The sequence below is a fragment of the Pyrgilauda ruficollis genome, unplaced genomic scaffold, assembly GCF_017590135.1.
Source record: "Pyrgilauda ruficollis isolate IOZ18807 unplaced genomic scaffold, ASM1759013v1 scaffold23, whole genome shotgun sequence".
NCBI lineage: Eukaryota > Metazoa > Chordata > Aves > Passeriformes > Passeridae > Pyrgilauda > Pyrgilauda ruficollis.
In genome coordinates this window covers 8,414,578-8,442,346 of record NW_024522539.1, presented here as the reverse complement: position 1 = coordinate 8,442,346, position 27,769 = coordinate 8,414,578, and the positions used below count along the sequence as shown (strand labels likewise).

At 36.9% G+C, this 27,769-nt stretch overlaps 1 protein-coding gene across 3 annotated transcripts in view; it reads left to right on the top strand.

Moving 5' to 3' along the window:
* EFL1 (elongation factor like GTPase 1) overlaps nucleotides 1-27,769 on the top strand; it is a 63,324-nt gene that overhangs the window by 18,019 nt on the left and 17,536 nt on the right. For all 3 annotated transcript variants that reach the window (XM_041469175.1, XM_041469177.1, XM_041469178.1), the window contains 5 exons: nucleotides 52-203; nucleotides 921-1,099; nucleotides 1,766-1,901; nucleotides 24,583-24,714; nucleotides 27,135-27,282. In XM_041469175.1, coding sequence (XP_041325109.1) covers nucleotides 52-203; nucleotides 921-1,099; nucleotides 1,766-1,901; nucleotides 24,583-24,714; nucleotides 27,135-27,282 — 747 coding nt within the window. The remainder of the gene's footprint in view (nucleotides 1-51; nucleotides 204-920; nucleotides 1,100-1,765; nucleotides 1,902-24,582; nucleotides 24,715-27,134; nucleotides 27,283-27,769) is intronic.

The window sequence follows — 27,769 nt, the reverse complement described above, 5'->3', positions numbered from 1 at the left end:
TTTTAAAATAACTGACATTACCAAATACTGATGTTTCAAAATACAATGTAGGCCATTAACTCAAGAAGAAATTGCTCATCGGCGTGAACTTGCCAAACGAAGGCATGCAGAAAAATTGGCAGCGAGTCAAGGGAAGGAGCTGTCAGAAAAAACCCCGAATGAAAATTCACCTGAAGTAACTGGGAACACTGGTGATACGAAAGGTGTGTGGTACCTGAATACTTGGTTTTGTAGGAGAATGTTTAATAGTGTTGCCACGGGGCACTTTACAAATGCACAATGTGAATCATCCAGTCTAAAGTGCAATACATGGAGCTGAACCAAGAGTGAGGAGGGGTTTGTAGGAAAGCTGACAGGTCATACATAAACTGTGAAATAGTGCCATAGAATGATGTTCCTTAGCCTGAGAATGTGCTTGATCTCAGTACTTTGAGTCATTGAAGGGACATGATGCTTCAAGGAAGTGCTCTGCTAAAAACTGAGTCACTTTCAATGCCACAATTGGTACAAAAGCAGGGTGTGAACAGCAGGTCTGTATTATGGGTAACAGCTCTGGGGGTTGGTCTTTTCTCCCAAGTAACAAGTGGTAGGACAAGAGGAAATGTTCTCAGGTTGTGCCATGGAAGGTTTAGAGGAATAATTTCTTGACCAGAAGTACAAAGCATTAGAAGGGGCTGCCCAGGGAGGTCGTTGAGTCACTGTCCCTGGGGATATTTAAAATATGCTACACTAAAGAACATGGGTTTGTGGTGGACTTGGCAGTGCTGGGTTGGACTTCAGGGTCTTAAAGGTCTGTTTTAACTGGAACAATTCTGTGATTTGCCACATGTAACTATATAATATATAATTATCTTTTTTTTCCTCCAGATGATGAGACAGAATGTGTTTTTATGTTTAATATATTTTTTCTGACTGGTTAGGTGAAGAGCAACAGCTCCCTGGTGAAGGAGACAGTGTGACCTCAAAGGCAGTGAAACAGGAAGCAGACAACAAGGAGTATTTCATTGCTTTTGCCAGAGTGTTCAGTGGCGTGGTGAAAAGAGGGCAAAAAATCTTTGTTTTAGGACCAAAATATGATCCTGCTGAGTCTTTGCATAAGGTAAGAGCTGACTGTGAACTGTTGGAGTAATTTGGGGTTCTTGTGAAAAACTGATGACTTAACTTGTTACATGTGTCTCACTCAAAAGAGAGAAAAAAGTTCAAATTAATAATTCCAAAAAGTATCAAAGTAATTTAGGTAATTGTGCTAATAGCTGATTGTGTCTGTAAACTCATTATGAACTGTAATGTTTCCAAAATAGTTTCAAGTACAGTGTTGTATTAGCTAACCATAAATCCAGTATATGTTTATTTTGTTTTTTTAAAAAAAAGTGAAAGAAAAAGCAATTTTTTTAGGGAGAAGGTCCACAATAGTATTGGGAAAAACTGGTGTTAAATGTTTTGAGATTCTGATCAAAGAAGTTCATTACTTTTGAATTTACTTCAAAACATTTGTTTTTCAGTGATAATGGAAAGTGAGGTAGAAGTAGTACACACCTAAAATTTGCTGAAGAAAGCATTATTTTTTATCTTCCTGGTAACATTCACGTGTTTGCCTCAAGTCTGGATTTTTGAGAATGTCTGTTGGTTTCTGACATTTGAGGTTTGAGATGAAAATGCTTTGGATTGTATTTTTAAGCTTTGGAGTGCAAGGAGGTTTTGCGGAAGAAGTTTTTATCAGAGCTAAGTGATGAATGTCCAAATGCTGGTTTTGTGCTCTGTGTAGCTGTCATCCCCTTGCTCTGCCACTGATGATCTGCCAGCAGTCCCTCACATGGCGTGCTGCACTTTGGAGAACCTCTACTTACTTATGGGAAGAGAGCTTGAAGATCTTGAGGAAGTGCCTGCAGGAAATGTTCTGGGTAAGAACTAGGATTTAATTTCCTAGAGAATGAATCCTTGTGTTGTCCAAAATACACAGAAGTTGGTTTAATATGATTAATAAATAAGAAACCTTAAATCCATGGATATTTCTAAGCATGGTGTATGTGAAAAGAGGGAAGGCAGTCTAATTAAATTGGGATTTCTGTACACTTTGAATAGGAGAAAAGCACAGATTACATTAGCCTGTTATCTTCAGGTTGGATGATTGCCAGGTAAGCATTGCTGCCAGGAATTGCCAAAGGCAGTAGTAAATTTCCATATTTCATAGATTGCAAGGATTATTTATAATATTTTCCCAACAGTGGAAATTCTTTAATGTGACTTTACTAGTGTTGTGGATGAGTGTAGTTTTATTTATGAGTCTGTTTGAACCCTGGTGCTAAAAATTACTTCTTTTATGGCTGTGGCAATTCTTTCACTTTCTTGGACAAAGTTGTAAAAGTCATTGTAATCATTGAGTTATGCTTTTGTGCCAGATTCTGAGCTGCTTTGCTCTAGAATGAGTACTGCATAATTTTTAGAAATTTAGACTGTATATATACAGTAAATGAAAAATAGGTGTACTCTGTAAGGGTTGAAATATTTTAATTTGGGCAGCTATCCATGCTTTGCCTCTTTTATCATGAGTCTAGCATTCAGAACATAAGAAGCTGGTGAATTACTTTTATTTGGAAGCTTAATATTTTAAAATTCTGAATTACACCTTACTGTAGTGTGATTCTAGTTGACCATTTGCAGTATGAAAACAGTGAGTGAGTGTGGCTGAGTGTGTGTAACTGTGTGAGTGTGAGGAAAATATATTAAGTATATCGTCTGTTTATCTGAAAAAATGATTAAGAGTTTGGGAAAAAATAGGGAAACCCATCCCAAAACACCTTGCAGTAAAGATAAAGGGATGTGGTCCTTTTGCATAGCAAACAGTAAATACTCTTGGAGCTGCCTCCAGCAGAGGAAGAATATATTGTGAGGATTTTGTTATGTCTTGTTAAGAGCTGGACCAAATTTTAAGGAAGGTTTTTGTAACCATTATATTCTACCAGATTTTGTTGGTAGTCTAGTGCTGAAGGCTGCTCTTCAGTGAGGTCTGACTTTTCCATAAAGAAAAGCAGTTTGCTTGAGTGGTAAGAGTTCTAAATGGTCATATTTAGAAGAATTCATTAGAATTTTAAGATCAGAATTCACAGTCAATCTTAGCCAGACTATGTTTGGCATTTCATTTTTTATCATCACATTGTTGTAAAGTGATCAAACAAAGCAAGTTTTCATTTTTACCTGAAGCATATAAGCTCGAGTCTGTATGTTGGGTTTTTAAATCTAATGTAATTTTAAAGATCCTTTTTTTACTAAAAATCCTAAATGCCTTTCCTTTATTTCTCCCATTTCCCTGTAAGGCTGCACTGTTAATTTACATAAATTCAGTAAGCTGTTTAATGATTTGATGATAATTTATCACACTCAGAAGAATATGCAATGCATTTATGTGAAAGGAATGTGTAACAATGGTGATGCAAGACTTTTATTATTCCAGCTAGCAACAGTGATTTCTGTTTGTAAGGCCATTTGTCTTGCAGCTTTAGTGCACACAGCAATGATTTCTCTCCAGCCATATAAGGAAATTGCTTGTGGATTATCCAGTAAATTAAGGAAGCTTTTCTGAAAGCTCTGTGGTTTCACTCTGTATAATTAAGTTATTGCCATAAGGAATACACAGTTAATCATGACTGCGTATTTCCACTTTAAGACTGATGATATAGATTTTTTCACATTTTTTTCATGAGGGTTTGGGGGTTTTGCTATTATTTATTTGTTGTTTCTTAAAAGGGAGGATCTGCTTGGTTCTAGTAAGTGGCCTTTTCATCCTTTAAACTGGCTTATGGAAAGGTTTAGTGATCAAAGACAAAGCTTGATACAGATGTCATTTTACTGAAGATGGGAAGATGTAATCCCTTATTCCTTCTGCTCATTTAAAAGGAGAGTAATATTAATATTTCCTTAAAATACTACTCTCCTTTTAATTGATAAAAATCTGAGATTGCAAGACACCCTAAGCAGAAGGGGCAACGAAGCATAATGTGTTTGTCTCAGAGACATAACACTGGCCTTTGTTTCCATTATATCATCTGTCAAACAGCAAGCCATTCTAACTGTCCCATGTTCCTTAAAGCTTGTCCTTCTTTCCTACAGCAAAAATATAAATAGAGGAAGGAGCTTGATGTAGACAATCATCTGGCTATCCAGAGGTTTTAGCTTCTTTAGTTTAGTGAGTGTTTTAGTAGCTTAGGTTCTTGCTGGTTCACTTCCCTTGGGAATATCAGTGGCACTGGAGGTTCCTGCTGCCATGCAGACATTTCCAGAAGGGGTGTATTTGACAGGAGGTGAGCCCTGGCTGTAGCATGAAATCCACTGCTCTCTAATTTGATTATCATAGCTGTCCTTGCTAGTGCTTGGTTTCTCTTCTGAAAAGGAAAATTAGAAATGGTTAGTTAGAATACATTAATTGATTTAGTTTGGATGTTGTATGTAAGACCTTCTGTTTGCTAAGTAATGTTAGGTATTATTTAACAAGCTGTAGACTGATAATGCAGGTACACAAATAGAAGAATTAACACTACCAAAAATAATTTTTCTTTTAATTTTTTTTATTAGTGAAAGTTGTGGGGAAGCAGCACTTACTAGGTCTTTCCATGAAGGAAAAAAATGTTGCTTCTTTACCAGGAGGCAAAACAATAACTTAAATGGAAACAGTGTTGAAAGCTCCACAAAGGAGATTATTATATGCAGGTTTTAAATAATTTCAATTATGTTTTTATGTTATGAATATTTAGTCTAAATTAAAACTCTGTCTCACACTAGTAAGTGTCTTGAACTATTAATAAGTCTGAATTACGGGGAATGCAAGCAGTTGGGATCATTGGTTTGCTTGTTCCTATGCAAGAATCTCTCTCCCTTTATGTAGATAAATACATTTATTTATTTATTTATTTATTTGCTTTATTTATTTGCTTGAACCAGTCAAAGAAAAAGTACAATTACAGGAAAAGCATCACTTTGCAACAATTGTTGTGAAATTCTTAAAAATATAAAAAGAACTGAGTGATTCCCAAAGTGACAAAGGAATAATCATGAGGCAGTATGTGAGGAAAAAGTAATTTAGGTTCATAAGTAAAGATTTAACAAGTGCATGCCCTCCAGATGTACAGAATAATAGCTTCTTTTTTCTCCCTCCCTTTTTAAAAATTTTTCTTGTTTCTGTCCTATAATTGAAAACAAAATACCTTTTTTGTTCTCTGCAAAAAAAGGGTTGTTGGAGGTAGTGTAAAGAAGTATTTGAAAAAAAAGGGAAAAGAGGCAGTGGGTTTTTTTTGTGATCATATCATGCACAGATGAAGGGCTTAGGATTCTCACACTGGATATCGATTACCATTTCTAAGAAATGTAAGCAAGTGCTGATATGAAAAACAACACACATTTGAAAGCACTGGTTTAGATACTTGTGTAAGTGAATAATCATGTAGGATGTTTTTTAAATTGGCTCAGTCTCATGTTTTTCCTGAATGAATAATTGAAGGATCATTCAGTGATACATTTTTGTTAATTGGAGTCGAGTTTATCTCAAGGCATATTGTGCATGCACGCACACACGCTCAGAATGACATGCATCTCAAATTATTGATCTGTGTGCTGCTGTTATCCACAAGTGCCATAACAATGGACTTGTGTTTGCTAGTGTACAAAACGTAGATTTTTCTTAGAGCTGCCTATACAACTATTGAAGTGCTTTTTGCGTCTTGTTGACTACTGTTAAAAGCAAAGCTTTTCCCTTGCCCCTGGATTTGTAGTGCTTTAGTGTAGGGCTCATAGGAGGCTAGATGATTTCCTGAATGTTTTCAATTGCAGTTAGCTATGAGAATATCAAGAGTTCTACCAAATTAGGAGCATTTTGTTTTTTAACACACCAGATGACATTGTTAAAAGCAGCAATCTGGAAGTCCCTCCTGTTGCCAGCTCACTGTCAGACTTCCTACATGACACACTGTTGTGTACCTTGGTGTTTCCATTTCTAAAATGCTAGTTTTTCCCATACAGTGTTCTTTCATGTTTTAATTATTTATAAAGCACTTACAGGATTCTTGACATGGGAACAATGTGGTGCAGGAAATGTGGGTGATGATGGATTCATTCCTCTGGATTTTTTGGTACCTTTCCGAAGATAGGTGCCATAGAACTGAAGTAGCATGAAGAGCTGGTGTGAAGGAGTACAGCTAACCTCATTACAAGGTGTCTAACAAGCATTTTATTCCTTTAGGACTTCATTGAACAATTTAGGAGCTTTTAATAAGCAGCCTCTGTTAAGAGCAAAGAGCAGCTGCAAGCAGCAATGCCATTTTAAAGGCCCAGAATGGCTTTCTAGGCCTGATGCCAGCTAGCAGGCATTGCCACCTTCTGTGAGAGCACTAGGAACAGGCCTGCTGTTCACCAGCCTTGTATTTCTGTGCAAACATTTGGTGGGCTAATTTCACTCTCTGAATCAGTAATGTGATTATTAAAAAAAAAAAAAAAAATTAAATAAATAAAATCGCCAGCTTGAAGTGATTCCAGCTGCAGGGGCTGTCTCAGCCCAGCCTGCTGTGGTGGGTGAACACAGGAGGGCAGTCTTCCCCCAGAATATTACTGAATTAGCCCAAAATACTGAATGAAACAAAGAAAACTCAAACCTTTGTCTTCCGTTTTTGAATACTTACAATTTTTATCTCTAACTGCCATCTTATATTGTCTATAAAATAGCCTTCTAAGGCTAAAAATAGCATTTTTAGCTTGTTTTTAGTAATCCAGCCCTGTTGAGGAAAAGGTATATTATTGAATGGATTTTGTTGTTGAATGACGTTTGATCTCCATGGACTGTTGCATTTACCTGACACCATAGTATTTATATTATTTTCCTACCCAGTTAGTGTTTTATTAATAGTTAAATTGTTGAAAAAATATTATATGTTCAAGTTGTTTCTTTGAGCTAAAGACATAATAGTTAATCTGTTGCTTGGCCTCTTTCAGAGCTGGAAACTGAAACCATTTTCTTTAACTCTGTTTTTGCTGTAGTGGATTTAGTCCCTTTGCAGTTCTTGCTCTTTGTCTTTCTAACAAGGCAGGCTGAGAAATTTGTATTGCTTAGGGGGCAATATAACATGACATAGTGCACAGCTAATGAACTAGCACCAAATGAAATTAGAAGTGTATTTTGCTGATCATCTGCTGAGATTCCTTTGCCCTGTTTGCCTTACCATTTCATGTGGTTTATTTTGGGGGCTTTGACTTGGCAAACTTTATTGCAAAAGAAATAAGTGATTCATTACCTTGTTTTCAGATCAGCAACAAGCTATCACTTGAGAGGAGGACATGCCATGTCTTAGGTCAGAGTTGTAGCGCTGACATATGTCTTTATTAACTCAGCTAAATTTTTTTGGAAGCATACTTTGAATGGTTAATAGTTTCCTTATAAAGCCCTTTTTGTTTAGTGGTTTCTTGGTGGGTCTTTTTGGTTGAGAATTTAAATTGCTTTTTGAGTATCTATATTTTTTCTGTTTTTCTGAGTGAAGCTTATTAAGACTATAAAAGGAAATCATAAGTGTAGTAATCCTTTCTGAGGAGAAACACTTCTGAATTCTCTAGTGCTTCTGGAATGTTCTCTGCTCTAATTTTCAGGAGTTGATTGTGAGATCTTACAAATGTTTTTAGTCTTGCCACTAAAATACAAGGGGCTTTTAAATCATAGTTTAAAATTTGAACTGTATACGACTATTTAAGCTAAAGTTATAATACATTCATCTATAACAATGCCTGTAAATTTGTTCTTGACCCCTGCTGGATTATAATGTCAAAAAAATGCAAATTATTAAGTTTTTGAGGAAAGGGGAGAATGCAATGAAACATTCTATGTCAGTTTTATAGCAACTTTTCATTTTTATAATCTGTAAAAATGGAGCTTTTATGTGAATGGAAATTAGAGTTCTATATAATTTCTCAAATGTGATGCAAGCACTCCTGATTCCTTGGGGTTTGTATGCACACAGCTACTTGCTGCTGCTTGAGCTTTTCCAAGTAATACCAGAAGGAAAACTGCCCAGACTTGCCGGTGTCGGTTGTTGCTGCTTGTGTGCCTGTGGGCAGCAGTGGGGCTTGCAAGAATTGAGACAATTTCATAGCACTGCTGCTTGAAGGAGCTCAGAGCACAGCAGCAGCCACATGCAGCTCCTTAATATAAACATCTCGAAATAGAGTGGGCACAGGCTCTGAGGTGCAGGCAGTTGTCTGTTTATCACCCCAGAGTTTATTGCAAAAATAAATGATTCTTGGTCATGAGACACCAAATCTGTCCAATGCCTGTTATCACACTGCTGTTCATTGTTCAGAATTCAGGGCCAGTGGTAGAGGGGCCTGACTCCTCTTGTGTCAGAGTGGACAACTGACCTCTGCAGTCACTGCCCCTGGGCAGGTGTTACTCAGCCTTTCAGTAGCTAACTGGCTTTAGCTCACAGGTACTACCTCGCTTATCTCCAAAATCTCCAAATCTTCTCTGAGTGGCTGGATGGGTGTAATTTTGCAAGTCTCTTTAAAATGAAAAGACAGGGATTTCCCCCAGTATTTCATACCTTCCTGTCTTTAAGTCAGCATCAGTGTACTATTTTCAGTCTCTCCCTCTGTGAAAGTGCATGTAAAAATAACGGGAGAACAGTTATCTACAGAAATATCCATATTTATTACTTGGCTAATGAACCTCTTTTCCAATACTGTATGAATAGAAGAAGTTATAGTAGTTAATGTAAATCAATCATCAATGTAAAATGGTAAGAGAAATCCTAAGGTGAAGTTTTGAGATTATTTGCTCAGCTCACATCTGCAGTGTTGCATTTGGGATTTTTTTACAGCATGCTGAGATACGTCAGTGATCATTTGGGGAAATGACCTCATGTTTTCATTTGAAGAGCCTGAATGCTATGCCCCTTAGTCTGCTTATAAAAATTGCTTGGAACGTGCTTTTTTTCTTTAGTGTGTTGTATTTTTGTAAGCCAGTATCTTCTTTAAACCTGGAATGTCAGCATTTTTTAGTAGGTGTCTGTAGTGTAGCTGTTTGCTCCCTCCTTTCCTCTGATGTGGTTCTAAGGGAAACCATCTAACCTGCCTTGATTGGTGGCAAATCTCTAAAGAGACTTTAGTATCCATTACTAGATGAGGATCTATAGTAGAGGAACCACAGTGACTTCAGTTTTGTTCTCAAAGTTAATAGCATTCAATTTCTAAGAAAATCCTGCCTGTTAGTGCAGCTGTGAAATGCTAGATCAGGAGTGGGAACATCAGTTTGGGACATCAGGGCGTTAGAGTAAATGTCTGAGAGATTCAGCAAACAGGCCTCACTTGAGGAGTTAGTGTTTGAGGCTCACTTTTTAACAGAGGTGTAAGTTATCTGATTTAACAAGGCTCTGTATTTAGACTACATAATTGAAACTTTTATTCCTCTGTACAAAATGGCATTAGGCTTTTCTTCCTTCTGAATTAAATATGCTAGAGAATTGTCTTTCCAGAAGTTGTTGCTGTAGAACTCAAACTTTCAGAGACCTGTCTTGAAGGAACATTTCCTTTATTTAATGTGACCGTGGATTTTCTAAAATTCAGAGTATTCAGTGTCATTTCAGAAATAGGTGCAAAATAATTGCTTTGAGCACAAATGGGTCTGAAAATACATGCCTTTCTGCATGTAAATTCATGTATAGTCATTTTCAGACATGAAAAAGACACAATCAATCAAATCTCTTTAGGAATGTGTCCAATTACCAATGCAGAAAAGAAGTTCTATACTAAAAGGATTTGGGGTTTTGCAGTGTTATTTATGGAAAATGTGTCTCTTGCTACTGTGATGGTGCACATGAATCAAATTCTGAAATCTTTGAAAAGACCTGTGTACTTTTAATCATCTGGCTATTCCTTTATCTGTTTTTGGCTGATAAAGTTCAATTTCTATCAGATGAATTAAGTTGCAGCTTCATTGCACAGGTAGCCAGTTCATGCACTAAAAGGTAGCTGTGAAATGTAGTTGTCAGCATCAAGTCATAGTATACTTGGGGGCAGGTAACTAAATAAAATTATAACTGGAATACTGCCTTGTAGGTGTCATTTAGTCTGGACTTTTACTCAAGTGTGCAGTTGCAAAGATACAGAGGGCTGTAAAAAATGACATTAAATCATAAAGTTATCCGTGTGGATAATCATTGCTTTCTGTATCACTGAGATGTATTTCACATGTGTGTGCGCCTCTGTTGCTAACACAGCTTCTCTCTTGCCAGGCCTTAAATAGAGTTCTGCTTCTTTATTCTTTGCAGTCTCAAGCACTGTGTTTTTCCCAACACAACTTAAATAACTCAAATAATTGTATTAATGATAGAAAATATTTTCATTCCTGGTGTTTATACTGCTGAAATTCACCATGTATAACACTTTGGGCAGGGGAGGAGAAACTTGCATCTAGAGGTTAGTTTAATTGTCTCAAAATGTTATCCTCTGTGTGCCCTGAAGTGATGGATAAATAAACATGGTTTTTCTAGGCAGTGTAGGCTTTGTTAATTACATCTAGTTTGTCACTACTTTTGTATAGTTCTTCACTTCTGAGTATTTTCTGTTAAATCTTTCCCTTTTCACTTTTAGTACACCAGGAAGTTGCTCTCTCTTTATGTTTAGCAATAGAAGATTTACAGTTCCCTTGAATATCTAATCTTCTCTGTTTCTGTGTAAAGTCTTTTCTAAGGTTCTGCAAGTTTGAAACTTCTTTATATAGATTTAATTGAATAAAGCATTTTTCCCATCTTTTTACTTTAAACAAGAATTCTGTGAACAAAACAGTTCTAAAGAACAAATTTAGTGGTTTTCTGTTTTTCAGAGTTTCAGTTTCTTGAAACATATGTACAGTGTTTCTGTCTGATAAGGATTATATTCTAATTTGTATATTAAATATCTCAGTATTCAGGGCATCTGAGTTATGATGATTCCTTGACAAATTAGGGTAATTAGAGAATTGCCATGTAATTTCTCATTTTTTTTACCAGAACTGGCTATAGAAACCAGTTAACTTGTTTTACTCTTAAACTGTTGCCTTACTCCCATTTAATGTGAAGCCAGAGGGCACTGTTTTTCACACAATACAAAAAGTGCTGCTATTTCAACTTTGGATGAAGGTCTCATATGGATTCACAGTACTGTCAGTGTAGTGGAAACTTTGGATTATAGTTTTTAATGTACATTTCTTCATGCAGAAAATCTACAAATGTTTTGACTCTAAATTAAATTAATCTCACCGAGTAGCCTGAGAGCCAAAAATTTGCAATCAGCATGGTTCCTATTTATTAGCTCAACTTGGAAATTTACAGGTTTCAGAGGCAGTGTGGTGTTAAGTAAAGCCACTGCCATGAAAACGTCTTGTTCAGCTTCCTTTTTTTTTTTTTTTTTGACACTTTCTTTGTCCTGAGAAAAGCTACTGTTTTATGGAAAAGGAGCTGCTCTCTGAATGTTTCTTTAACTTTCATGGCTACACTAATTGCCTTCTGCTCAGAGTAATAGCCCGACTGTAGAAATTAGGCTGGACCTCCCTCAGCTGGTTTTGGAGTGTTAACATGGCTCTGAAATCGACCCTTTTCCCTAAGCTCCCCAGCCCGAATCTTACTGTTAACCTCTTGTTTCCTCTTTCTATTCCACCCTTCTCTCTGTACTTCTATCTGTTATTCTACCTCTGCTTTTAATTTGTATTACCTTAGTTATCCCATGTCAATAAAGTAAGATTATATAAGAATATTTTAGTTAACCACAGCCTAAGTAAACGAAAAAGTTCTTCTTTTAACTGGCATTGTTTATGCAAAACCACTAATCTGTGAGGGCAATTTACTTGAATGTGTTCTAAATTCCTGCTGGAGCACTTCCTAATGTGAAGTGTTAGGGGGAGAGGAGCGGGATTCCTGCTTTCCCACCTGGTGTGGTTCCTCTTACTGCGTAGTAGCCCTGGTGTCTGTAATACAAAGCACCCTTGCAATAAATAAATACCATCTGTGGCTGTGAAATGCCTCCACTTCTACGTTTGGACTAGCCACAGAAACCTTCATTTATTCCTTTGGACGTTTCTGCTTTGCTTGCACTGTCTGTTGTTACCAGAGCTTCCTCAAGGAGTTCAGAAAAAGCAGTGAGGGGTTGCACTGAGGGCATGGGAGTCGGAGCGGGGAAGAGCAGCTTGGAGTAATTTTTGCACATAACCCCACTGAAGGAACGTGATTCACAGAGAATCACAATCCTGTGTAACAAACAGCAAGGTTAAAAAGTCAAGAGACTGTTAACAAAGGCTGTGTTTCAATGACTTATTTTCTAAATATTATCCCAGATCTGGATGTTGTTGGTGTCTCAGTTGAAGTTGCAGAAGTCGGGAGGGTTGTTTGGCCTGTGTCGGGCTGTGAGTCATGGAGCTGGCTTTGTCTGGGCTGTGAGCTGTGGGGGGGACTTAAGGCACAGCTATATTTAGGATTATCAACTGATGTCAAACTGCGGAGCACTGCTAAACAACACTGTTAAAGGGGCAGCGCTGCATAGTTTAGGCTCAAAGTTTAGATTGTTTGTAGTGCTTTTTGATTTAGTAAATAATTGGAAAAGCTGATATTTACTAGAAGTATTCTGCAAACCAAGCAGTGTAAGTTTCAACTCCATTTTTGTTTACCTAGTAAAAACTATTGTAATTTCATGATCAATTTGAAAAGAGCAAGTCTAGATAGTACCTCTAGTTTTATGTGTTTCGGAATCTGAATGGGTAAGAACATTATGCATAAAGAATTGTTGAATTCCAGTCAGAGACAAGAAATAATGTTTGAAGGGCTGTTAATATTGAGTTTATGTCTTAAGATGCAGAACACCTGCTCACCTTACTTGATTGTATTTAAAATTTTGTCATTAATGCCTGGAACCAAATTTAGATATCTTTTTGCATCTAATTAAGACTAAAAGAAGGGTAGGGTTCGTCTCTAAACTTCCTTGCTCCTTACTTACTCCAGTGAGGTCTGTTATGTATAGGGGCAAAATTCAAGAGTGATTTTTTAAAATTAGAAGTTCCATTTTCCAAGGATGTTCCTCTGTCGTGACTGTCACGGACTGTAGCTAATATTTTTTTGTGGGGTTTTACATTTGGTAACCTTCCTTTTGTGTGCATGTTTTGGTAGATAATTCACCTAATTTGGTGGAGAGAATTTTATATTGCAATCTTTGCTTCTGGTCCTTGTCTGTGTGAAAACAGTGAGATTGCAGTAGGAAAACAGCAGGGAGTGTAAGGACCCCAGCTGTGATGTAAGTCAAAGTTTTTCCGACAGAATAGAGGTAATTTCTGTCATCCCAATAAATTTGAAGTCGGGAGGTTTTTTCCAAGATTCTTGATGTTGGTTTAAGTGCACTGTTATTGTCTTGAATGTAGCCAGACCTGTGCTGAGACAATGTACTGGTGGAAAAACAGAAAAACTCCACTCTGAGTGTGTAAGTTTTACAGCTGTTTAAGTTAATGTATGGGACATTAGTCAGTCTATCTGTTACTGACATTTTAAGCTTCAATGAAATGCCAGCTTTGATACAAGTCTGTTTCAGTGACTAACTGCATTTCTGAAACATAATATTGAACAACTCATGCTCATGCAAAGGCTTGAGGTTTTCCAAGTGTCATATGTTAAGATTTGTACAATATTGAAGTATTGGGTCACCAACTGGTGTGAGCTGCATGGCTGTGAACCCGTTACTGTAAATAAAAATGCAACCTGCTGGTAGCTCTTGTTCCATCAGTTATTGCACTTACACAAAGACGTCTTGCCCATTCCCCACTCTTTAGCCTCCTGGAGCTGATGAAAGCACACATGATTGAGAAGCTCTCAAAATGGGATGTAAAACGTCTGGAATCCTGATGGTTATATTTTTCTGAGGTTTTGCACAAAAGAATAATTGTTTTGTGATGTTCAAAAAGAAAGTTCTCTGAGCAGTGTTACTAACAAAGCCTGGATTCCTGTGGACTGATGTCCTTAAAATCCTCAGCTCCCCTCTCTGCTGCAGTAGTGTCCCAGTTGGCCGCCGGGATGCGCGTGCTGGTCGCCAGGCAGCTGCTCCGGGCAGGACGTGAAACGATCGTGTTTTGCCTGCCCTTTCTTCAGTGAGATCACCAATTTTGGTCTCCCTTCAGTACTTAGCCAATGATTTTACATAACTTGTGGAAACTTAATTACACCTGAACCCTCTGCTCTCTCTCGTTGGTGAACTTAGTGGCAGTTGACAACATGTTTAAAAGTTGTTGAGGGGAGCCTGTGTGATTACAGGAGTTGTGTTTACTTTGGAAATGGGACTAAAAACATACTCCATTTTTAACAGATTCTTTTGTGTCCACAGTGCCATCAGGAAGTATGACATACTGTGTTGAAAGCCTTGCCTCTCAACCAAAAAGAGTCATTTCAGTGCTCAGGCATTTTCAGCAGAAATGCCTCTCATTTTTAGTAAAAAAGGTTTATCTATCTGGAACTCTTCCAAAGTGTGTAAAGCTGATACAGAGCAGTGGCAAATGGCCACATTTCTTCTGTTCAGAAAAGCAGCTGACTCTCTTTTGTGTGTGTTTTAAGGTTTTGCTTTGTCTTGAAGCAGCAGCCGAGCCACTGCTGTTGCCTGTGGGTGACACTGGATACCTCATCTGTGGGCTCTGCTGCTTAGGCAGCACAAAGTCAGCCAGCCTGGCCTCCTTTGGGAGGGCACAGAGGTGGGGCGTGGACACAAATGAACTTTTTTCATAACCTGGAGGTGTTAGCTGCTCCCTCTAGGTAGATGGGAAAAGGTCTCTCAACTAGTTTTTGGAGATTCTGGTTGTTTACCCCTGGTGTTATGGTTGGTGTCATTGTGCCTTTGGGGTTTCACTGGGATTAATATGTTGAGTTGCCTGGTCTTGGACAAAATGTCAGAAACAGCCTCTTAATGCACTGATAGTTGAGGAAGTGCAAATTGGGTGAGGGGGAAAATTGCTTTTTATTAGGTTAGTTTTCCTCTGTTTATTTAGTATCCTGAATTGTCTCACCCAGAGTCTGACAAGTGCTGGTGCTGGGGAGCCAGAAGTGGAGACAGGCTTGGTGTTTAGGGGACAGCTGGCTGTGGGTCATCCCAGCTGTACTTGGGATGGAGTTCTCAGACTGCCTTTTGGGGTGGGGTCTCTTTTCCTTTTATCCTTGAATGCAAATGAATTGATCAGTGACTGGTGATAAAAAAGAAAAACACAGAGTTTTCCAGATGTGGTGGTGTTGAAGCTCCAAGCTCCCTCCCTGGTATCTTCTGTCACTGTGAGGCTTGTGCCTGTTTGTAGCAAATGAAGACAGCAGTGTTGGGGATGTTCTCAATGCATCATATGATGTAAAAAAAATGGAATCTTATTAGTTATTTTGTTGGGTTTTGGGTTTCTTTACAACAAGGCATTAAAAATCAAGATTAGTTCTATTTAATAACATCATTTTAAACTAGAGGAGTGTTTTAAAGCTCAGTTTTATGATGTGGTCCTCTGCAGTAGTCCTAAGAATTCTCATACCTTTGGAATGATCTATGTATTTCTTTCCCATTTTTTTCTTGTCCTAGAGCTAATGGAAGTTAATATGTTGCAATATTTTAGGAAGTCAAAATTATGCAGACTGCAAATTACAGTAATAACTCTCGATGATACATTAACTGAAGTAATCAGAAATTAGGGTGAAAATTACAGTCTTCTTTCCTTTGGGGGGAAAAAGGTTTGGAGGGATAAGGAGGATAAATAGCATTCTTAATTTTTAGGGGTTTTTTACATTTTAAATATACTTGATTTTGGTATGCTTAGTTTACTCAGAGGCAGACTGGCAGTACTACTTAACATGAAGCTGACTTTTAAAATCCATTGTTTAGATATAATTTTGTGGAAAAATAAGAATTACTTTCAATCTGAGGTCAGTATTAATAGCCCCGTAACAGGTTTTCATGTGGCAGCAACTTTTTTCATTCTTTTTTACAATTTGAGTGCATTTTCTGTTTATTTTTTAATTAGTTTAGCTATTAAACTGGAGCATGTGATAAATAACTCGTTATCAATGACTACCTAGGCTGCTGATATAACAAGTTTATTTAAGACATCCCTGTTCCCTCTAATGCCATCTGTTTTTTACCCATTATATCAAATAGTCCGGATCTGAGACATTTGAAAGGTGCTTTATTTGGTTAGAATCCTTCTGATAAATTTTTTTCCCAAAATATTGTTGCTTGTGTAACTACAAATGGACTAGTTGAAGGTTTCTTTTAGCTTGAAGTGAAATTTTATATTCTTCTTTATCCATCTTGAAAATTACTGTATTTAAAGTAAACATCAATTCTGTATAATGCAGACTGAAGCAGTCCATTATTCGTGGTGCTTTGGAAGACTCTAAGCCATATTTCCCAAGGCAACAAAATCAGGCAGCATAAATCACTTACAGACAGATGTGTTGGGGGTGGGGAGGCTGCCTTTAAAAGAGAGCATTAGGCATTGGGTCAGGTCTTGGAAAATTGAATTTTAATTAGTTACTTGCATGTCTTACAAGTTAGCAGGATAAATGGTCAATGGCTCAGGCATTTCCCACAGGATGCTGTACACATTTGGTAGTCAGTGTGCTGCTTCTGCCTGTGCTATCTGGAATATCCTTATAGCTGGTTAGTCTGTATTTGCATTTATCTGATGTATTGCATGATAAAGGCCTTATGTTCTTTCTTTAAGTAATGAAATATAAATCACGTATATTGGGATTCTACAGTTAAACATAAATCAGCACATGGATGGACAAAATTTAATGAGCTTTTGAACTAACTGCCAGTGTCCTTTGTAACTGACACTTCTAGTAGTAGATTCTAAATTCCCCATGTACCTGGAATGTGTAATGCAGGATTTGTAGGAATATGTTCATGTAGCTTTTCCAAGGCAAACATGACTAAACTTCCAAGACTTCTACAGATTAAAATTAATTCTTTGCAAGATCAGTGCCTGAAGGCTTAATTAATTTTAACATCTTATAATTGATTCTGGGAAGTAACAGATGTTAGTTATATTTTACAATCTTCTTAAATCTACTGTTTAAGAAAACAGTATATGCATGAAGTCTGCCCATTTTCAGGAGACATTACTAGAACTGAATAAAGCCTAAAATGGCATTTGCTCTTTGGGTGGTTTGTGGACTGTGCTATAACTAGTCTGATTTATGAAGAAATCATTTGATATTATTGATCTGTTAGCTGAGATTAGTTATTTTGGTCTGTTACAGGAAGCATTTGATCAAGAAATTGGAAAGAATTACGTTTTCTATTGTGCTGAAACCCCTAATGGATTTTAGATCTTTGTTCATTTGCATCTTACCTCTAGTACTCTCATAAAAATAGTCAAATATTGTATGGGGGTTTATGTCTTCCCATTGTCTACTTAGAAATAAATATTGAGCTTTGCTACATGTTCAAGTAGAAAGGCTTTGCCTCCATCTCCTTTCTTTAATGTTAAACAGTTCTCATGCTCAGTCAGAGCACAAGTGATTCCATGCTTCCCCTCCCAGCCTCAGGCTGCTGCCTCCCTCTCCTCTGCCTTCTGAACATCCATACCTTTCAATGTAGGTGAAATATTTGAAAAAAACGTTGAAATAAATTGAGAAGAGATTGTTTTGATTAATACTTCTGATATCTGTTCTCTTCATGATCCCATAACACGTGGTCCTCTCTTAATAGATTTCTGGAACCGAGCATGTGTGCACATCTAATGTTTTGATAATGGTCCTACAAAAGATTTTTCTACTTTTTTCTAATGTAACTAGCCAGAGAAGTTGGTTTTAAATAACTTTCTCTCCTTTTTAAAGTCCAAATAGTCAATCAAATGTGTCTTTGCTAGATGACTGCTAGCTTGAGGGAAGGAATTTGAATCTTTTGGTATATGTTCCTTTTACAAACTTAGTTATTCATATCAAGCCTAAGGTAATGTATTTTACCAAACACTTCAATGTTTTCTTGAGTTTTGTTGAGGGATGAGGGTGTTGTTGTTGTTGTTCTTGTTTTTGGGGGGTTTTATTGTTTTGGTTTTTTAATAGTTTTCTCATTTTACCAGTGGGAACCAGCAGTGGATGGCCAACATGTGTGAACAATGCAGGGAGGCCTCCAGAGCTACACCTGAAACACTCTCATCCTCACAGAAAGATACATAGAGTCTTCAGGGAGTGTAATTAAAGCTATGTTGACTAGAAGAAGACTTTCTTTTTTCTTAGAGGATTGCTGGGCAACTTTTTTCCCTGCATAGGATGCTTCATAAGAATTCAGCTGATCTGCTTTCCAGTACAACATGCAATTCCATTTGTTTATTTATAAAAGCACATTTACTATTACTAAATAAAACCCCTCAACAACAAATCAGCGTTTCAAAAGATGTGTAGATTATCAAAGTAAGTATGTTGAACAACTATTTCTAAATTCCATGTGTTTGGGACAGCAGCCATTCTCAACTGGTGCTCAAGTTCTGGTAGTAATTTTTTTTAGGAATTAAGTGAATTCAGATGTGTCGCTGTCAGGTCAAATTAAAATAATCTATTTAAAGTAATTATAAATCTAAAATTTGGTTTGTGTTTCAGAAACCCTTGCAGAGTTTTGTATGGCACTAAATGCTTCCCACATGCAGTAATGGAAGCATTAATTTGACATACAGGCTGAAACTGAAGTGAGCTCCAGTGCCTATGTGGTCACATTGAAGAGATCTGTCCACATATTTACTGTTGTTCAGGATTGCTGCTTTCAAGTGATGTCAAGTTGAGCTGGTGTGTGGAAAGGAATTTTAATGTGTGGGCTAGGGCAAAATATATTGCATATATACTGCTGAGGACAGCTAGTGACCATTTTATAAAACCTCAAAAGGTGCTGTTCAGCACCTTTGTCAAGAATGCTTTACAGTTAAAAGGTTAAAGTAATTCTAACTGGAGTAAAGATTTTTTTTTCCTTTTTTCTTTTTTTTTTTTCTTCTGTGGAGCTACAAGTGCATTAATTTCCTAATACGTAAAGGTGGATGTGGGCCTGTTACAGATCTAAGTACGAAATTCCTAGGTTTCTGTGCTAAAATGACACTTAAACATAAATGCTGAAAAATTGGAATAATTTTCTCCAGTCTAAGCTCCAAAAATTAGTATGGCATGATAAATGAAATAATTGTGTACCATAAGAAAAACATGATTATTTGAAATACTTTCATCTTCTGTAGTTATTGGTCTCATTAAGCAGCTTAAGGAAATCAATATTTCATCTTGACTACAACAGTTTGTAAATCCAGAAGCCAGATTTGGAATGTTAACAGATTTTGGTTTAATTCTGTTTGCTTTAAGGTAAATTTGTATTTTAGAAAGCAAATTTCTGTCTCAGCTTTGATGTCAATTTTGTCACAAAGTCTGACTGCAGGTAGATCTCAAGCCATTTATTGTAACATTTTAAAGATATTACTGTTTAATATAAAGGATTTTTTTGCAGTTTCCTTGAAATTGTAATCTCATCTGAAGTAGTATAGGAATGTTCATAATTCGAATTGTCAGCTCAATCAATACTTAGGGAAATGTGTGTTATCATGCAGTCTAAGGGCCTAATGAAATATATGGTGTTTTATCCCAAAGGCACTCAGCAGAAGATAAATGAGGCTGGTTTACTCATGATGTGTGTTTGCAATCCTTCTAGAAACTATAATCTACTAATGGGACATTTTAGTGGAACGTGCTGTTAGACTGTATCCTTGTTCTCCTTGCAGCTCTGAAAGCAGACAGCTTTGTTCTTTGAACTGCTGGTTTTTCCCTGAAAGAACTCAGTGGGGTGCTCCAGCACTGTTTCATCTTTCACTTCCTGAGGATTCAGTAGTGAAGGACTGAGTTGTTTCTTGTGTCAAAAGCTGCTTATTGCATTCAGTGTCTTAGCACAACTGTGCCCCTTGGGGAGAGGGAGTTTTCTTGTAGCATTATTTGTAATATGGCTGAGTTTACTCCCATCTGATCAGAAAGGTAGGCTCAATTTCCCCTCAACTGCTGTGAACCAAAAAGTAAAATTTTATAATAAAATTACATCTGAACACCTTGGTATTGAGAAACTGAATTCATGTTAATCTCCAGTGTACACTCAGGTAGAACTTGTGGTTTTGAAACTGAGGAAGAAGCTGGGGCAAATGGTTCTACAGTCTGTTGGGTACTGGTGATTTTTAGAGATTCATCTCAAGAAAAAATGGGAAAGCAGAAAAAGAAAATGTTTAATTAACTTTTCTGTAAGATGATTGGAACTGAGAGCAGCCGAAACCATGCACATACCTTACAATATTCATTTTTCCATACAAACAATTTCACTTGCCTAGAAACAATTAAGAATTGAGGGGGAAGTGCACAATTAGAGATGAGAAGAGGAGGCTCACCAGCACTCTGTGCTAACATGTGGTGTGCATTATGGGAAAAGTTGATGAAATCTCAACTAGAATGTGGTCTGTGTCTTGACTTACATTCCCTTCTCTTCTAGAAATAGTTTCTGATATAGAAAGGTCAAATTCTGCCCTCAGATGTCTCTCTGCAGTGCCCATGAGACGAAGGAGAAACACGCTTAAAATCTGAGGTGATAAACATATAATACAAGTTATTCTTAAGTCCTACTAGCTACTTGTCCCTGCAGTTACAGTCATATAATCTCAGTGATTAGTAAAACCTTTTAAGATTCCTCAAATGTAAAAGGCATACTATTGTAACTGAGTTTAATCCTACCAAAAGCCACTTTTTTCCCTCCTTTTTCTTTTTTTTTTTTTTTTTTTTTTAATTAGAGACTGAAGGGCTGGAGGCTGATGCTTAAAGTTTATCTGGTTACAGTGAACCAATGGTAGTCACCCACTTGGTAACAGTGAGCTAATGGTATAATGTTTTGTAGTCTTCATCTAGATACTGGGAGAAGGAAAATTATTTGCATAGATTAGAGGAAGAATGATGATTGATATGGAAGGATTTTCCTTGATTTTTTTATTATTTTGATATTATTTGGCAAATATAGTTTGTTCTTCTGTTTGTTTTGGTCGGCCTCTAGCCTGTTTACTTCAAGAATTAACTGGAAACATCTAGAGCCAATCATACTCTTAAGGTGGATTTGTGAATTTATTTTCTCATATTTTTTAAATCACCTTTGAAAGATGTTTCTTTTAATGTCTCTCACAGGGCGTAATAAATGTATTTGTATTACTGCTCAAACAAAATTATAGAGGTGTCATTGTGTTTGTACAATCCCGTTGAAACAACAGGCACATGCTCACTTTGAGATTTCAGATTGTGTAGATTTACAGAAGTCTGCCTCACACCTACATAATTCCCATGAATGATGGAGGAGCTTGCATGGTCTTCACTGATCCGTAGAGAAGTGCATGGAGCATTTAAACCAGGAGGCTTTACATATTGTAAGGTTCTAATCTTTCTAAGGAGGTATCATTGATAAGAAATGATAGATTTCAGTGGAGACAGAGCCTTACTGGGAAGATTAACATCAGCTCTCTGCTTTACTTAGTTCCTTTCGGTGTTTAGTCCAAAGCCTGACAAGTCTCCATTCCAAAGCAGCCCGGGATACTTAAGTGGTGATATCATCAGTGAGAGAAGATAAAGATCGACTGAACTAATGTGCTGAGGCTAGTAACAATGTGGCAGAAGTTAAAATTTAAACAGCTTTCATTCTTCTTTGTTTGATTTTTCACACTGCAAACTAAATTATTCCCTTATCTGATTGAAAGACTTTAGCATGTTGGTGGTGTCTGCTTCATTTTTTTTTCGACTTGAAAGAACGTTAAATGCCTAAATCTTTCTACATCAAGAGAAACTAATTACAGATACCTTGAAGTTGATCTTTTATGTGTTCAGATCTTTATAGCTGAATTGAGCTGGAAAAGCACACCTTAAAGGCAGCAAAATTATTGTGTAAGGTGTAGTGGTTACCAGCAAGATGTAGAAGTGAAAAGTAAATTGAGACTTGTCTTAAAACTCCTACTCCTTTTGAAAATTTCAGTCATGATGTTCTTATCTCTTTCTATCATTTAGCTTCTATCATATGCTAATATCTGGTGATACAGGTAGGTATATACTTGATTTATTATTCTTATCTTCTAGGGCAAGTCAGAGAAGGGACTAAATAAAAGAACTTTTGTAAATCTCATATTTCACCGCCTCTGTAATAATTCTCCCTGAACCATCATTTGGTTTGCTTTTAAAAGCACAAACCACCAACCCTGAAAGTCTTACTTACCATTATCTCACAGGCTTTTTTTAAGGCTTAATTTTTGAGTGATTTTTCTAAGACCTTTCAACTACCATATTGATACATATCTGAGATCTGTGATCTCAAGTAGTATGTACAAATTTCAGTGGTCTGGACGATAACTAACTTTAAGATTTATGTATCATCATAATTAGTGGAATTCTTCCATTGATGACATGTGGTGCTTTGGAATTAGTTATGTTACCTCTTCCTCTGGAATTATTCAGAAAACACATTAGCGGTTACTTAGTAATCACATTATGCAAAAAGAGTATCCAAGAATCTTTATAGATTTTTTCTAACATTTCTTAATAAAAAATTTTAAATTAAATAGATTCAGTGTGGCTGGACACAGCTCTCTGCTAGCTCACACACTTCAGCAATTAAAACACTCAGGTTGTAAGCCTAACAGATTTTCATGAAAACTGACAGTATTTTCTTTTTAGTGTATTACTGGTGCCAGACACTTATATTTCATGTATTTTTGACTTCAAATGTGAAACAGAAGAGCAAAAACCTTCGGTTTTTCTTCATGACAGAAAAGTACAGGAACGTGTTAAGAAAAGAGTGAGTCTACTGAAGTAATATTTGGTAACTTTATTTCTCTGGTTCACATTACACTGTGCAAAGAAGCCGTTCACCTCCCATTCTAAATCATTTTCATTTTACCAGCTGGAGAAGATCAGAATAAAATGGACCCATCCCTTTTCTCAGTCCCTGGTGGTGATGATGATCCAGCATTTGTTTTTCATTCAAACCACATGTTGAATAAGTGAAAAAGAGGAAATACATGCTGGTCATAGGTCAGGTGCAACACAGAGTTTATACAGATTTATTTTCTTTGTAACATCTGCAATCCTGCATTTAAAGCCATTGAATGTTGTTCTGCTTCCAGTTATTTTGAGGCAGGTTTTCTTATATAATGACATTTTGGGTTTTGGATTACCCTGCTGGCCAGGCATCCAGCCTGCAGAGCTGGAGGAACAGGCTGATTCTGCAGCTGAATCTGCAGCAGAACTCAAACTCTTGCATGATCTCATAGGGTGGAAGCTGGCCCTCTTTGTTTCTGGCCTCAAATGAAGAAAGCTAAGCCAAAAAAAAAAAAGGAAAAGTATTAGGGTGATAATGGGGAGCTGGGGTGAAGCACTCCTTGGGCATGCATGTAGGAGAGAATAAGGAGGAAGGAGCACAAATATACTGCAGTCTACAATGTGAATTGAATTTTTAGGGAGATACAGGTTATGAGCTGAAGATTTCACTTTTGTCATAGCATTACAAGTTACATGCTCATTTAATTTATACTCCATTAGAACTGCAAAGCTCATTGCTTATGATTGAAGGAGCATCAGGAAAAGTGATTGTATAAATGGATATCAGCTTTATTTGTTGTCTTTATCATTCACATACTTCTAGTTGTGTTTTAATAGCTTTGACTAAATTATGAATGATGTGCAGTTGGTTAGGAATTTGAAGGCAATAATTTCACATTCTCTTAAATGTGCCAGCCAGCCAAAACTCAGTATGCATTTACAGCAGCTATTTTGCAGATTTATAGCTAATATTTTTTCTATATTTTCTCTTATCACTACAATTTAATCTCACTTTTCTTCAACTTGTCAGCATTATAATGTATAACAGAATGAGAACTAATAACTTACAATGGGATGAATTCATTTTTACAAGAATCAAGTTGGACAAAAAGTGAATCCCAAATGGGCTTGAGGGGGTGGAAGGGAAAAAAAAAAGCATTCTTCACAATAATAATAATAATGAAGCACTGGAGGAGGTTGCCAGCAGAGGCTGTGCAGTCTCTACTGTAAAAAGTGTTTAAATCTTGAGAAGAAGGTCCTGAGCAACTTGATCTAATTGTGATGTTCCCCCTGCTTTGGCCTGGATGTTGGACTGGATGACCATTGCAGGCCTCGTGCAATCTAAATTTTTCTGAATTTAAACCACCAGAATTAAATCTGAGCTGTACAAAGGCTTGGACATATTAGAAGGGAAAAAATTCCTCATGTCCTTTCTGTTCTTCAGAGCTATAAACATGCCTTTTAAAATACTGAGGGAATGCAATGGGAACTGTGAGACTAAATATCAAATGTCACACCAAAGACTTAAGAACCCAGTTTATGGACAAGTATCTTAACAGATACTTTATATGGACAGTGAGGAATTCTTGAATCCTCCTTTTGTAATTAGAATGATTTCACCTTTTTTTAACTTGATGATCATGTTTCTAGTCTCATTTAATATGACAGTTGATGATCTTTTTTTGCTGTTTTACCTTTTTTCCCCCCCAATTTCTATTAGGAATAGGAGGCCTGCAAGATTTTGTGCTGAAGTCTGCAACACTGTCAACATCACCTGCTTGTCCACCATTTACACCTCTCAACTTCGAAGCTACCCCAATTGTGCGAGTAGCAGTTGAACCCAAACATCCAAGTAAGCCTCAGGAGGAATGGGGATGGTAACACTAGCTCAGTGTGGCTGCAGTGCAGCTTCCAGCCCTCGGTGATTTGGCTAGTTTATGAGCTAGCCACTGAATCAGACACTTGCCCAGTATAAAATGAACCTGCATGTTGGCAGGAGGGCAGTGTGAGTTGTTGCAGCTGCCTCGCTCCTGTCTCGGTAGGTGAGGAGACACAGGAGAAGTTGTTGTGCCCTTTTGTGACAGCTGTTCACAAGTCAGACGCTGCATGGGCTAACAGTTCAGTGAAGGTGAGCAGATCTGTGGGTTCTGTCTGCTGCCCTTCTTTTATAGCTGTCAGTAAGTTTGTGCTGCTGCAGGTTTGCAGTACTGCTTCTCCTTGCTGCCCCCACCCCATTTCCTGCAAAACAGAGTGGGATACCTCTGGCTTTATTTGAATTTCAGCCCAATTTCCATTTGTTGTTGTAGCATTGGTAGAACCAAAATAACTGGCTTTATGTTCAGTTGCAAAATACTCTTAAGGCTGAGATTACATGTTGTTTTTAGAGAGCTATTGGACAGCTTGGCAGCTCTTTGTTTCATGTGTTTGAGTAACAGATAATCATATATTGTACATCCTCCACTTGTTAAAGCAGTTTTGAAAGTATTGGAAATTACTGGTTCTGCAGATTGTAGTATTAAGTTCAAAATATTAAAGGAATGTAATTCTAGAACTACTGACCAGCTTGGGGGTAATTTTTGTTTCTTAAGAAATGAAGCTGGATCATTCTTGCACCATTACTTAGTTTCTCCTCCTCAGTAGCTTCTGAGTTTATGATCTGAACTAAATTTTTTAGGGGGACAGAAGCCTGAAAGGTGGTTATATGTGCAGAAGTCTCCTGAAAATTCACTGTTGCTAGCAATAACAGGAAGACAAACAAAATGTGGCCATAGCAGTTGCCCAGAGAGCTGTGTGTAGTCCTGAGGTGGCCCTCACACACTGTCACGTATGTGCACTGCACTGCCACATCAGACCTGCTTCAAAACTACATCTGCTTATGTTGAAAAATGACTCATATAAATTATTTCTCCATGTACATTTTACAAAATTACTGCATGTCTTCACACTCATGTCAAAATCTTCCTGTATGATTGCCATCAGCTCCAAAAGAAAGAAAAAAAGTACTCATCATTCTGTGAGCTTAAATGCAGAGACAAAATTGAAAGTCTGTGTTCAAACTCTGTTGGCCATGTGAAATAACACTGCAGTTTTTCCACTTTTCATTTATTTTTTGTTTTTCCAGGATATTTTTCTGTTACACCCTTACAAGCTCAGCAGTAAATAAACAATATCATATTTCTTTTAATAGTCTCCAAGTGAATGACAACTTTAATGTCACTCTTTCTTCTGAATATGAATATACATTCCTGGAAACCCCTGGGGTATTCTCTACTGCCCGTGTAAAATAAAAAAAGAATTCATAATTAATTTCTTTAAATTGTGTTCATTATGAAAGGCTGCTGACATGGGGTGTTTATGCATAGCTTTGATGTAATCTAGCCAAATTTGACTCAGCTGTGCTTGTTCATTCTCCATTAACTTTAAGACAGCTCATTTTAAACACCTTCATTTTAGGGACAGCTGTGATTTGTTTCACTGAAAAGCTCTCACATTCCTGATTTTTTCTCTTTTCAGATTTTAATTACTTTAAAGCTTTCTAGTGGCTTACAGCTACTTCAGAATCCTTCCTGTGCTTTATTTGAAGTTATGCCTTCTAAGTAATCCATACTGATACTTTTATTTTAGTAAAGTTAATATTATTATTTATTTATTTGGAACATTTTAGGCATTAGCAATTTGCTACACTTATAAAAGATTGCAAGGAAATGAAATTATTTACTGAAAGATGACTTTAAAAAGTTGTATAGATAAGAAAGGTTATAATTTGATAATTGTGAAAATGAGGAGTGAAGTCCTGATTGTTTTTATCACTTAATTTTGATAAAATTCAGGGGTTTTATTGGGTGTGAGCTGTTCATGAGCTGTATCTGAAGTTAATTGTGTATAGGAAGAAACATAGCACAGTCGTAGTCAATAGGTGACCTGTTCTGCTGAATCTGCTGTAAAGCTGTGTAAACAAAAAATGTGCAATCCACTGAAGTGTGGTGTTACATGGTTATATTTGTATGATGTGAATTTTGTCATCAGTACATAAATTGTTGGTGACAAATTCTGAGTGCAGCTTATGTTTTCAGTTGCTGCTCTTAAACCTTGCTGCTCTGTGTGACTCATAAGCAGAAAATTGCCCACTGAAAGTTTTTGTGTATTCCTCAAATACCTATTTGTGTTCAGGTTTCCATGAAAATGAGTGTTACTGTTTCTCAGTTTAAGTCTATCCTATTTTGAGTATTTCTTTCCCAGTATTCCTTTGTTAATAGCACCCTGTTTTGCCAGGTGATATGCCTCAGCTGGTCAGAGGGATGAAACTTTTAAACCAAGCTGATCCATGTGTGCAGGTTTTAATCCAGGAGACAGGAGAACATGTGCTGGTGACAGCAGGAGAAGTTCATCTTCAGCGCTGCTTGGATGACCTGAAAGAAAGGTTAGAGGGGCAAGGAGGAAGAAATATTTTTAGTTCAGTAGGTGTCTGTTGTATTTCTCTGTCAGATGGATATCTTTGATTTATATTCTGGTAAAATAGAGCTTTATCCACAAACAGTTTTTATGATTGAGTCATAAATGTACCTTTTTGTAGCTGTAAAATTATCTGTAGTTTGGCAGAAGCCACTAGTTCATTATTTCTATACATCTAACACAGACTTTCTACAAATTCCAAATTGCAGTACTTTCAAGGGTCTAATTAAGAATGTAATGTGGCATTTGTACAAAATAAAAACTGAGAGGACTCATGTCTGATAAATGAACTCTAAAAAATCATAAAGCACCAAGACCAAAATTATATGTGCACACTCTATCCTGTGCCTTTTCTCACTGATTTTTTTTTTTAAGGTTAATGTCTTCTCATTCATGAGTAGTATTTTTTGCAAGCACACATGAATATATTTAGTATCCTCTAATGTTTCTTCAAA